Source organism: Acinonyx jubatus, chromosome A3, assembly GCF_027475565.1.
Source record: "Acinonyx jubatus isolate Ajub_Pintada_27869175 chromosome A3, VMU_Ajub_asm_v1.0, whole genome shotgun sequence".
Lineage (NCBI taxonomy): Eukaryota > Metazoa > Chordata > Mammalia > Carnivora > Felidae > Acinonyx > Acinonyx jubatus.
This window is the reverse complement of record NC_069388.1, coordinates 62,773,497-62,785,714: the sequence shown is the minus strand read 5'-3', so window position 1 is coordinate 62,785,714 and position 12,218 is coordinate 62,773,497. Positions and strand designations below refer to the sequence as shown.

General features: G+C 38.0%; 2 protein-coding genes across 6 annotated transcripts in view; one reads left to right on the top strand and one right to left on the bottom strand.

Annotated features, from left to right (window-relative positions):
* Window positions 1-6,419, top strand: part of PREPL (prolyl endopeptidase like) — a 57,612-nt gene extending 51,193 nt beyond the window's left edge. For all 4 annotated transcript variants that reach the window (XM_015083054.3, XM_015083053.3, XM_027072547.2 and 1 more), the window contains 4 exons: window positions 1,842-1,991; window positions 2,386-2,509; window positions 3,330-3,403; window positions 3,773-6,419. In XM_015083054.3, the coding sequence (XP_014938540.1) occupies window positions 1,842-1,991; window positions 2,386-2,509; window positions 3,330-3,403; window positions 3,773-3,862 (438 nt within the window). In that variant the 3' untranslated portion in view covers window positions 3,863-6,419. The remainder of the gene's footprint in view (window positions 1-1,841; window positions 1,992-2,385; window positions 2,510-3,329; window positions 3,404-3,772) is intronic.
* Window positions 4,402-12,218, bottom strand: part of SLC3A1 (solute carrier family 3 member 1) — a 36,307-nt gene continuing 28,490 nt past the window's right edge. For both annotated transcript variants that reach the window (XM_027072549.2, XM_027072548.2), the window contains 3 exons: window positions 10,694-10,861; window positions 9,681-9,797; window positions 4,402-4,989 (listed from right to left, as the gene is read on the bottom strand). In XM_027072549.2, coding sequence (XP_026928350.1) covers window positions 4,549-4,989; window positions 9,681-9,797; window positions 10,694-10,861 — 726 coding nt within the window. In that variant the 3' untranslated portion in view covers window positions 4,402-4,548. The remainder of the gene's footprint in view (window positions 4,990-9,680; window positions 9,798-10,693; window positions 10,862-12,218) is intronic.

Below are 12,218 nucleotides of genomic sequence, written 5' to 3'. Positions count from 1 at the left end.
CTTTTAGAAATTAGAAAGGAAATAATCAAAAAGTATATGAATATTCATCCCACGTTGCTTATTAGAGTCAACCTCTAAATATCCAACAATAGAGAATTCATAGTTTTAATTAGAAGTACCAAATACCAGCTCTACTTTAAGCAGAAAAGGGATTTTTTAAAAGGTAGTGGGGAGGAGCAGGTATAGTACCAGTCTTAGAGGCTGCACAGCCAGAAACATGTCCAAAATACACCAATAAAACTGCCCCAGTGAAGCTATCGCTGCCACCACTGCTGCGTACAAGTCCTCTCATACTGCCAGTGCTGCTCCTAAAATCTCAATATAAATGTGGCACGTTTGCCAGAGGAAATTCTCTATGGTCCCTACTTCTTTGAGTCACTAACTTGCCATTCAAAGTTTAGAGCGCATTATGTCTGATTTGGTAGACCCAGGCCATGTAGTTATACTCCACAACTGCAGGGAAAACTAAGAAAGGAAATACGGGGCATTTAGTACCTCCGTAGTGAGAGGCAGGCTTTGCCTCATAAGGTTAGGGATAGTCTAAATGCAAAAAAGGAGTTCAGATTCTAGGCAGCTGGAAGGAACTGCATTTGCCTACTAGGTTAATGCCAATACAAGAGAAAGCTGAAAAGCATGTTAACAGAATACTATAAGCTAAGTGAAAAAAAGCAGCTGCCGTTTTACTAAATGTTTTAATACTGGTTATAAGCCAGTGAGTGATTTTTTTCTTATTTCAATTTGGATACTATCTAGACTTTCTTCAATCAACATTTATTACCCATATTTTAAGGTAAAATGTCCAACTGATAAAGTAGGGCTTACTCATGTGTTGGGGTTTTTTTAATAATTTTTAATGGTGATAAAATAACAAAATTTACCATCTTAACTATTTTTACATGTATAGTTCAGTAATGTCCAGTATGTTCACATTGTTGTGGAACCAGTCTCCAGAACTCTTTCCACCTTGCAAAGCCAAAACTCTACGCTCATTGAATAGCAACTCCCCAGTTCCCCCTTTCCCTCAGAACCACCACTCTCCTTTATGTCTCTGAATTAGAATACCTGTACCTCCTGTAAATGGAATCGTACATATTTGTCTTTTTGTAACTGACTTATTTCACTTAGAGATATCCTCAAGTCCTCGAGGTCCATCCATTATTGTAGCATATGTCAGAATTTCCTTACTTTATAAGGCTGAATAATAATCTGTTGTGTCATTGTGTATATTTTGCTTACCCGTTTATCCACCATTGGACACTGGGTTGCTTCCGCCTTTTGGCTGTTGTGCATAATGCTGCTGTGACTATGGGTGTACTCCTCAAGACTCTGATTTACCTAGGGATATATTTGCTGGATCATATGGTAATTCTAAGTTTGATTTTTTGAGAAACTAGCATACCATCTGCACCATTTTACATTCCCACCAATAGTGCACAAGGGTTCCAATTTCTCCACATCCTTGCCAACACTTGTTATCACTTGTTATTTTTGTTTCTTTTTAATAGTACCCATCCTAATGGATGTAAGGGGTAGCATTTATTACTTTTATGTAAAATGTACACTAAGGCATCAAACTAAAAAATTGTGAAATTAGAAGATAAACCCATATATATATCTGAATACCTTAAAGGCCAGTTATAAATCACAGGCCCTAGTTAAGGACTGAGTAGGTCTGAGTAGTCTGCCTCCTGGGAATCAGCGTGGCTTCTTGACCTTTGTTCTCTCATGTCAGCATTTATATTCATAAAGTATATTTTTCTGAAATTCATTTTACCAATTTTTTAGTCAAAATTTAAATTTCTTTGGCTTTGTGGAGTTTTTTTGTTTGTTTGTTTTTTTAGGCACCTTTCTTGGATGTTCTCAACACCATGATGGATACTACACTTCCTTTGACATTAGAAGAATTAGAAGAATGGGGGAATCCTTCATCTGATGAAAAACACAAGAACTACATAAAACGTTACTGTCCCTATCAAAATATTAAACCACAGGTAGTGAATAACAGTTCTGATAAACTATCCTAAAATGATAGAAGAGATAATCAAAAGAATACTTACCCATGCTGACCCGGAATTTTGTAGGGCTTTAGATTATTTCTGCTTATAATACCCAAACAACTTTCAGCGCCATCTCTGCTCATACTCCATGTTTGTTTCAATGTAATAGTTCAGAATAGGTTAGATGTGGTCATGGTCTCACTAGCCAAGAAAAGGGTATTCCAGGTAGCAAGTGGTCTAGTACTATGATACTGTAGATCTCTCAATATGAAATGAGAAGAAATTATCTAGCACTTAGGTCAAAAAAATGGAGTTATTTTTCATAACCTATAAGGTAGAAAAAGACCATAAGGAATAATGCAAATCTTGTACATCTATTTTCTTTCAGCATTATCCTTCCATTCACATCACAGCTTATGAAAATGATGAGCGTGTACCTCTGAAAGGAATTGTAAACTATACTGACAAACTCAAGGAAGCCATTATGGAGCATGCTAAGGACACTGGTGAAGGTAGGAGACCACCTGGAAGCAGGGAGCATAGCTAAATGTTCTGTTACCTACCACATACTGCTCAGAGTAGTACATTTTATGCCACAGACCAAATCATCTGCCCATGAGTTTGGACAGTTGGTTTTCCTGTGTTGACTACTGAGTTGAGGCATACCTAATAACTATATCTGACTTGCCCCTTTTTCAAAGGACAGTCTTAAAATAAGGTAGGCAAGGCACAAAGAAAAATAAATTTAAACATCAAAGTATAACTTAGAGATATACTGTCATACAACACTCATTCATTTAACAATATGAATTGAGCCATTATTCCTGGAAACTTCTAGAAAAGCTTTTGCTCTGGAGCTTCAGTGTCCAAACTAGCTGCGTTAATTTCCTCTAGATCTTTCCATTTCATTGCACAGGAACTCTTACCTTTTTCTTCCTTATTAGCAAGACCCTCTGAGCTCAGGGTGGAAGGGACCCACATGCAAGTTTCAGTCACCTTGTTTTCACCTCCATGCCTCACACTTACACATTGCAAAAGTTGGCGTTTCCAGGTCATAAGACTCTGATTCGACAGGGCCATTGGCTTCCTCTTGCTTCACAACCTTCTCCATGTGGCCCAACAAGTCTCTTCCATCCAGTGTCCTCAGCCACTCATCCTCCTGTTGCTTTCTCTGTTTCAGAAATTTGTCTTTTGCTGCTTGCCCCCTCCCATCTCTTACTTGGTGATAGTTTATGCCTTTTTCCTTTGCTATTATTTTAATAGCGTACTTGAGAGGAAAGGGGAGAAATGAATCTCAAACCTTCTAATTGTTGCATATGTTAACTCTTTCAGGCTACCAGGCCCCCAATGTTGTGTTAGATATTCAGCCTGGAGGCAATCATGTGATTGAGGATTCTCACAAAAAGGTATGTTTTCAAACCCCTCTCAGTTGACAGATGCCCAAGTAGAGATCTGTCACTGTCACCATTTCATTGGTTACAGCAGAGTTTATGACAGCTGCTTTGTCACTGTCTGGTCTGTGGCTGAGGCCCAAGAGCAGAAGGAAGAATGCTGAGTCGAGAAAAGGTTCCCTCTTATACTTGATAAGTGAGTGCTGTTAGAGTGATGGAATCTTACCTGTTTGGAAGCACCTTCTGCCTCTGTCCCCAAATAAAAGTAGACTTGCCATAAATGGCTGACTTTGTGGTTAGGTGAAGATGGATAGACAAAGAGATGTAGCCCTCGAGTTTTACCACAAAGGCCTTTATCTAATTTTTTAAATGCATTTCTTTTAGATTACAGCCCAAATTAAATTCTTGTACGAGGAACTTGGACTTGACAGCACCAGTGTTTTCGAGAATCTTAAGAAATACCTAAAATTCTGAAACGCTGCATTCCATGGGAATTGGAAACACACTGAAATATTTCATAGTCTTATTTCCAATTGGGTAAGCAACAGTGAGATTTTTTTTTAAGTTAGTAATTTTTTAAAATTTGCTTCTCCATCCACATTTTGTCTCGTGTATATCTCACTTGATTCTACTGCTCTGTCCTTTGGCACACGTGCCCTTTAACCTAGGAAAGGGGTTTTCAAACCGTGCACCTCAGAAGGACACGGAGGACAGGGTGAAGGAAGGTTTGGTGACAACACAACTCTCCCAGCTCCCCCTTCAGAACAGCTCTGTTTCTGTCTGTCCGAACTAACATTTCCTTTGAAAAGTTTACAAATCAAGGTCCTGCCTCTTTGCTAATGAACACTTTTAGACATGTCAGCAGTAAGTCCTCCAGTTTCTACGTCTGTATTTTATGAAAAGAGGTAACATTCTTCACATTAGAATTCATTAGATCTCTCTGACAGTCCGGGGTCCTCAGGTGTCCCGATCATCTCTTACACTGATGCTAGCTCAATAAAGTTACAAGTTCCTGCAAGCGATAGTTTTATTATTTTTAAAAAACATTTGAGAACCTTTTCTAAAGCTGTTACATTCACGTTGTATTACCCCGCCGTCTGTGGTGCGTGAAGTTACTGCACATGCTTAGGAGGGAACAGGACGCCAGTGTCTTCATCTCTTTAACACAAGCTGTGCAGTAGGTTTAATGTGCTGGAATAGCACGCCCGATTAGAAACAAAACATCTGTCTCTGAAAGCTGTTTGGTGATGAAGGAGATTCTTCGTGTGGTATTCAAGGACGAGGCCTTCTCCTTTGTCCAGTAAAATGTCATGCGTATCAACTTCACCGCCCTTGTCGGCAAAACTGGTACTTAACCTTATGCTTGCTCTTGTGGGAATATTGGGAACCATTTCCTTTAGATTTAGCGGTGAGGATTCTCCAAAATTCAGAACCACCAGAAAGACTCGGTCGATGCCATCCAGCTCTCTTGTGTACACGACAGAGTGGCTGTTATTCCTCAGATAGCAAAACCAGCCCCTGCTGAGGAGCAGCTCATTGACATGAAGCAAACTTAATTCTTGATAGAACTTCAGTGCTGATCTGGGCTGAGTCTTTTGGACCTATTAAAAAAAAAAAAAAAGAAAAAATTAACTATTCATTTCCCAAATAGTTGTTAGCAGTTTTTTTTTTTTTTTTTTAGTAGTCTTAGTATCAAATAAGGAACTTATTTCCCAAAAAAGTTTGCTTCGGTTTTGCCCATTAAAATGACTACCAAATTGTAAGTATTGATAGGTTGGTAAGAGTAGTTTATTTAACTACCAAGAGATACTGCAAATGCAGGGAGTCATTGGGTGCACAGCATTCTGCTCGCATTTTGGCCAGACGTTATGAGAGACCAAATTTGACTCCACTTTAGGTATCTCAAAATAATGTCCGTGTCTAAGTTACCTGGTGTTTAACTTGCCTAACTACAGTCCCTTTATGCTACATTGTAACTGGAAGAAAGGCTGCCACTGTGGCCATGAACTGGGAGGGCTTCCCTGTTCTCTTTTGTAGAATACTTTGGAGGTCTCTTTAACTTCAGCAGACACGTGTTCCTTACGTAGCCAGTGGTGAACAGAAAGTTGCAAAAAAGGACGCAAAGCAAAATGCTGCCTACAGGGAAAGTTTAAAAATTATACTTCTTTAATGTGTGTCCATTAAAGAAGATTGGGGTTTATTTCACAGCTACATAGAACATATATAATTTAATTTCAAGAGCCTTCTCCTGTGATTATGGTAAAATGTTATTTTAATAACAGGATAATGTTTGGTTGAATGGATATACCAAATTTAAAACCATCCCTCTCATTTCAGCATTCAGCTTTCTAATATTTTCTCATATTTTTAGTGCCTCTCCCGTATTTGGATTATTTATTTAGGACTGAAAGACAATTACTACGTCAGAGAGTATGGATACTTGATACATAATGCCAAATTAGTCTGCATAAGAGCTGTTGCCAAATCAGTGGTAATGTTCATTTCCGTGGACTCTTGCCAGCCATGTTGACTGCGGCGGTGGTGGCTGTCATTGCTGTTATCATTGTTGTTACTGCGGGGCAGGTGCCTAATGTGTGGTCTTCAGTGAACATCTACTGAATGTTTGAAAAATGTTTATTCTCTGTTATCAGGCACAAAGGTATTTAGTACATGTATATGGTATATGTATATGACTTGTCAAATTACTATTAACATTTTCTATAGCCTTAGATGATGCATGGAAAAGCATAGTTCGGTGCCACTCACATAAGAAGTGCCCAGTAAGTGTTAACTATTATCTGTGTCTACTTTCTAGAAGTATGTTGAAGTGTCTCTCTGTAATTGTGGATTTGTCAGTTTCTCTTGGCATTTCTCATAGTACTTGTTTTATATATTTGGACGCTATTGTTAGATGCATAGATCATGACTTGTAGTGGAATGTTCTTTAACAGTTTTTGAAAATTACATTGGTCTCATAATGCTTTTCATATTGAATTCTATTTTGTCTGCTATTAAATATTTCCACACCTGCTTTTTGTAACTTTATTTTTTTAAAATAGGAAATGCATGCACACAGTATAAAATTCATTTATAAGAGGAATATATAAAATAAGGTTTTTCCTAACACCATCCCCTTGCTTTTCACCTTTTGTCTCAGAAACAGACACTATTGCTGTTTATGCTACATCCTGTGCCTTTGCAAACAGATGTAGATATCCTTTTTTCTATACAAGTGGAGGCATGCTACCATAATGGACTCTGTTTCTTAGTACAGGGTAGAGACGGTCTCATGATACCAGTGCATTCTTTCTAAAAGCTGCATACTAGTCCATTGTATAAGTCAACCATAATTAATTCTCTTGATAAAATATTTAAATCATTTCCAGTGGAGATCCTTGAATATTTATCATTTTCCACATATGTAAGTATTCTCAGAATGAAATTACTAAGTCAAAGGTTATATGTGCGTTTTTTGTTTTAGCAATGTCTCTATATTGGATTTTGTCTCTTTACCTTAATCTGAGAGTTTTTATCTTTTAATAGGTGAATTTGACCCATTTATATTGGTGATTGCCATGTGTTTGGACATACTCCTACAGCCTTATTTTATTTTTTATTTATATTTGTACTATTGTTTTCATCCTTTTCATATCGGTTGTTTTGATGTAATATTTTTCCTTCTATTCTTTGAAAATGACACTCTTAAAATTGTAATGCCTGTTTTAAAATATACTTTTCTCAACATCCGGAGCAGTGCCATCCAGCAGAACTTCTGCAGTGCTGGAAGTTTCTGTATCTGTGCTAAAGTGGTAGCCCCCAGCTGCTCTGCACTTGATGCGTGCTAGTGTGCCACAGGAAGTGAATTCTGCATTGTTCAGTTGAGGTACTCTATGTCCATGCCCTGAAAAGAATGCTTTAGCCTGCTCGCTCACACATTCTCTGTCTTTTCTCTCCCCTTCCCTGCTGCCACTTCCCATATAGAAATCAATCACTAAGATTTTTGTTCCAGAATATCTTACTAATCTTACTTTACATGATGTACCAAAAAATATCCTTAAGTTCTGTTGATTCCTTTCCTTGCTGTGTTTTATACATCATGTATTATTTTTTTAACATTTTTTTATCTTTAAGTAATCTTTATACCCAAGATCAGGAGTCACATGCTCTACTGACTGAGCCAGCCAGGCACCCCACATCCTGTCTTTCTTTTAGATTCATCTTTTTGTTTTGTTTCAGTCCCTGATTATTCTCTCACAAGCTGGCTATTTATGGTAAAATTGGGGTGCATGCTTTTCCAAGTCTATATTCATGAACACTAGTTTGAGTGGATATAAGATTGTAGGTTTAGAATCAAGTTTCCATCATAGCGTTAAAGATTGAAGTTCTGATATGTTCTAGGATCCGCTTAAGCAAGTCCAGTTCTCAGTCCTTTGCTTGGGCAGTCTGTTTTGCAGTTTGGTTTTGGTTTCCGCATATTTTTAGACTTTTTTTCTTTATTCTTGCCATTTTTCTTTGAATATATAGTTCCCTCTGGTTTCTGTTCTCTTCTAGAATTTCATGTTGCAATTTCTAGATTGATTGCATATCAAAAATTTTCTCTTCATACTGTTATTTGCCTTTTTTCAGTGCATTCTGGGAGAAGTCTCTGGATCAGTTTTCCAGCACCCTAATTAGAATTTCTGTTTCAGTCTTTCACAATGTTTTACGTACCTACACGCTCTAATCACTTTTTTTTAAGTTTTACTTATTTAAATCACCTGTACACCCCACGTGGAGCTCAAACTCAGAACCCCAAGGATCAAGAGACGCATGCTCCACCCACTGACCCAGCCAGGCTCCCCTCTGATTCCTTTTTTAAGAGAATCAAGAGACTCCATAAGACAGTATAACAATAACAAAGTCTTCTGTTTGCCATATTTCCTCTACTTTAACAGTTTTCTGTTAAGAGTGGTGTTCTCTTCCATCCTCTTAATTTTTCTCAAAGGTGTCTTTCTTGGCGATCCATTTACTTTTGCATTTTGATACTCCTTATCTTCGGTTGTCTGCCTTTAGTCATTATGAGAAGCTTGATTTTACTTTCTTTTAGAAATTAAATTCTTACCTGTCTCTAGGGCTCTTATGGATGTATTTTATTAAATAGCTTAGCCTGAGACATTGTGTTACGATTTAGCATTCCTCCTGATCATTTGAAAGACTTGGTTAATGTTATAGAAAAAATTGTTTTAATTTGCATTTATCTTTTTTCATCTTTCTGGTATATATTTTTATGTAGGATTTCTTAACCTCTTGGACTCAAATTGAAAACGAATAGATGCATTTACTCTCAAACACAAATGTTAAAACACATATTTTCGTTTTCAAGGACCTATCTAATACTATCCCAGAAGCCTCTGTGGAGTTTGGAGCAGGGAGTTGTGGAAACAGGAGGGTTTGCATGAAGCTCAAAACAGATTAATAACCTGGGGAGGCTGCACTTACTGTGATGAGCACTGAGTAATGTACAGAATCGTCCCATCACTGTGTTGTACACCTGAAACTGATATAATATTGTGTGTCAGCTATATTTCAGTAATTTTTTCAAAATCTTACGAGATTGTTTTCAAAATACTTAGTAGATTGGGGTAAGGGGAGATTTTTGCTTTAAAATTTTTAAGTCTCATGGGATGCCAGGAATTTCTCTTCTCCTGAGGTGGTTTAAACAATGACATTTTCACTAGTACGTGACTCCACCTGAAGCCATTTCATAGTGTCCTGGTCCAAGGAAATGTACTTAGCCCTTTGCCAAATTGAGCAAACAGATTTTCTAAACAGGAATGCGTATATTCGAGCAACTCCAGCTGAATCTGGCAACCTTGACCACTACGAATTTAGAAAACAGTGTAGCCAAAAGCCAAAGGGTGTGCTTTTCGAGAACAGCTCCTTTTAGGAATTGGTTACATCTTGGTTTCTTCAGGTAATTATCCTTAATCTTCTTTCCTTCCTTTCAAAGGCGGGAAAGGAGGACAGATAGCTGGGCTTGCTGAAAGACCTCCATAAAATCTCCTTAATAGCTCAGAGTTCTCAAAGTCATTCCAGTGAATAGCTGTGTATTCCATAGGATACTCCACATGGTACACTTCTGTACCAGCCTGTACTTCCACAAAAACATCACTTAAAAACTCTAAGTCTATGTGATTAATTTAAAGAGAGCATCAGTTAAGGTCTTGGGCACCCTCAGGGTGACTGTTCGTTGTCAGCACAGAAACTCATTTCCTATTTCTGGAATCAGCATAATATTTTCATTGATACTTACATCAACATTCACAGTGTGGTAATCTGAACTGGTGGGTAACCACGTGTGACGGGCTTCAGAAAAACCAGCATTTGAGCTATTGTCCCACTGCATCGGTGACTTGGAGAAAAGGGTATCCTGTGTCAAAGACCATAAAGAGAAAACAGTAGTTATTAAAAAAATATAATTTGGTCATGGTTTACTTCATAATTATTTAATTCCCTGTACTTCTTAGTACTTGTATTTATTAGCATTCATAATGAAAAAGCTTCAACATTCAGTACATAAACCGGCTTCTCACTTTTAATTGGAAAACAGTGACATCTTGAGTTTGAATAGATTATGGTAACTGGACTTTGATACATGCTTAGAATCTTTGCAGCTTTTCCCTAAAAATGAGTAACGTAGGATTTCAAAATGTGCGATTGCCAACACGTTCTGTGGTGTAGTGGCGATGAGTTCAGGTATGCACCCATGTACAAGTAAGCCTAAATTCTGCCCGCTTTTATTCAGCCTGGTTGTTGCACGTGAACACACACACACAAATTTAGGAAATGTACACCAAATATTAGGGAAATTGGATCTCCAACACTGCAAGCTAACCATACAAATTATTACGGGTTCGCCTAAGAACACAATTTTGAGATCCATAGCCTCACAAACAAAAACCACTCAAGTCTGGGGCTGTGCATTACATTTGTTAACATGAAAGGAAGAATCTTTGTGCTGTGGTCAGAATCTAGCAGTACAGACCTCTGTGTTCCAGGTAGAGGGCACTGAGTAATATTCCCAACTCAGAACACAGGTTCTCAAATTCTAGTATGTCTACGAATCAGCTGGAAAACATCTTTAAAATGTAGATTCCTGGGCTCTACACAAGAAATTCAGTTGTGCGGCTTAGGAAACAGTATTCTTAGCTCCCAACAAAGAAAGGTGACTGTCTAAGAGTACGAAAGGAAAGCAAAATAATCGTTTGCATCAGTAGACTAGAAGTAAATTCTCTAGTTTCATGTAGTTAGATTATATTAACTTACAACGTCATAGCTTTCGTTGAGATTTGTGACTAAAATATTTCTCATTCCTATTTCTTCCCCATAGTAAGTTATGGGGGTTCCAGGGAGTGTGAAAACAAGCATGTTCATGATGTTGACATATTCTGCCCCCAAACGAGAAGTCAGCCGGGCACGGTCCGGTCCACCGATCTGAAAGGCAGATATTTTTAAGGACGTAGCTTAATATACAGTTGTCTGGAAAACTTACCCTATTGCACAAAAAGTTCATCAGGCAGAAAAACAAAGTTAGCTGTGAGTACCATGGTATCAGCAAGCCTGGCTTTGAGTACCAACGCTGCTTGCTACTTGCTATTTGCTGTGTAGCTGACCAATTTACTGTCTTGGCCATTATGATCAACAGAATGGTGTTAACAGTTGACTTCGCAAATGTGATAAAGTGTACGAGGGTGCATGTTAATATTTTCACACATTTGGATGAGAGAATATGGACAGGAAACAAAAATGTTTACCCCATTGAGGGCACAACAAGGAGGGAACAGGTGGAAGGGGTAGGAGCAGTTTCTGGTGTGTGTGTGTGACTTGAACTATTCAAAACAAATTTTAAAGAAAAATCAACTTTTATAGAGAAATGTACACAGTCCAAGAGAAAATTTTCTAATGTGTTTCCTGTTTTTAAATTTGGTACTTCTATGCTGAATTCTCTAATTACATGTTATGATACATATTACCGAGCCCTTAAGAGTTTGTTTAAATCACCCAGCAGTTCTCTCCATATACCACAACTCGGTCTCGTGTGCATTTGCTGAGCATGGACGTTTAGTATTGAAAAAGTACTTTCGGGGTACCTGGCTGGCTCAGTCGGAAGAGCATGCAACTCGGCCCTGGGTGGATTCAAGCCCCACATTGGGTGTGGAGATTACTTAAATAAATAAGCTTTTAAAAAAAAATTCTTTCCCACCTACCTTCTATCGTCTTGCCCTCCTCCCCTGTCAGGTATTCTCTCCAGTGTACAACGATGAAACGACAAGCTCTGAGACGTTGTATCACTTATTCAAATTAGGGTATAATGCAAAACCAGCCTTTGAGTTTGAGTCTAAGAATAAGAACTTGGTTGTTACAGTTCACGAAAAAAGGAGTTTTGTTGGTTTTTTTTTTAGATGTACTAAAAACTACCTACAGTTACCTTTTTGTAGACCACTGTAAATTATGTCTCTATTTTTATGGTCAGAAAAGTCAAATATCACCTCTGTTTATTTTCATTATCTCGGGAGCATTTGATAAGAAACCCTGTGGTTTCTCAAACTTTCTGGACTTAGGGCACTTTCAATTTCAGGACTGAAATCAAGAAATATTTCCGCAGGTAGTTCACAGCAGTGGACAGAGATTGGGGCCTCTCATAGGCTGAGAGAGATCCCAGTCACCTAAGCTAATGGAGACTCTCAGTATATGAAAAATACAAGTGCTAAAACTCCATTATAAAATAGAGGGGGTCCTTGTGGAATGGTGGAGGAAAGACCTCCAAAATCTCAAGGAGAATGCTGGCAAA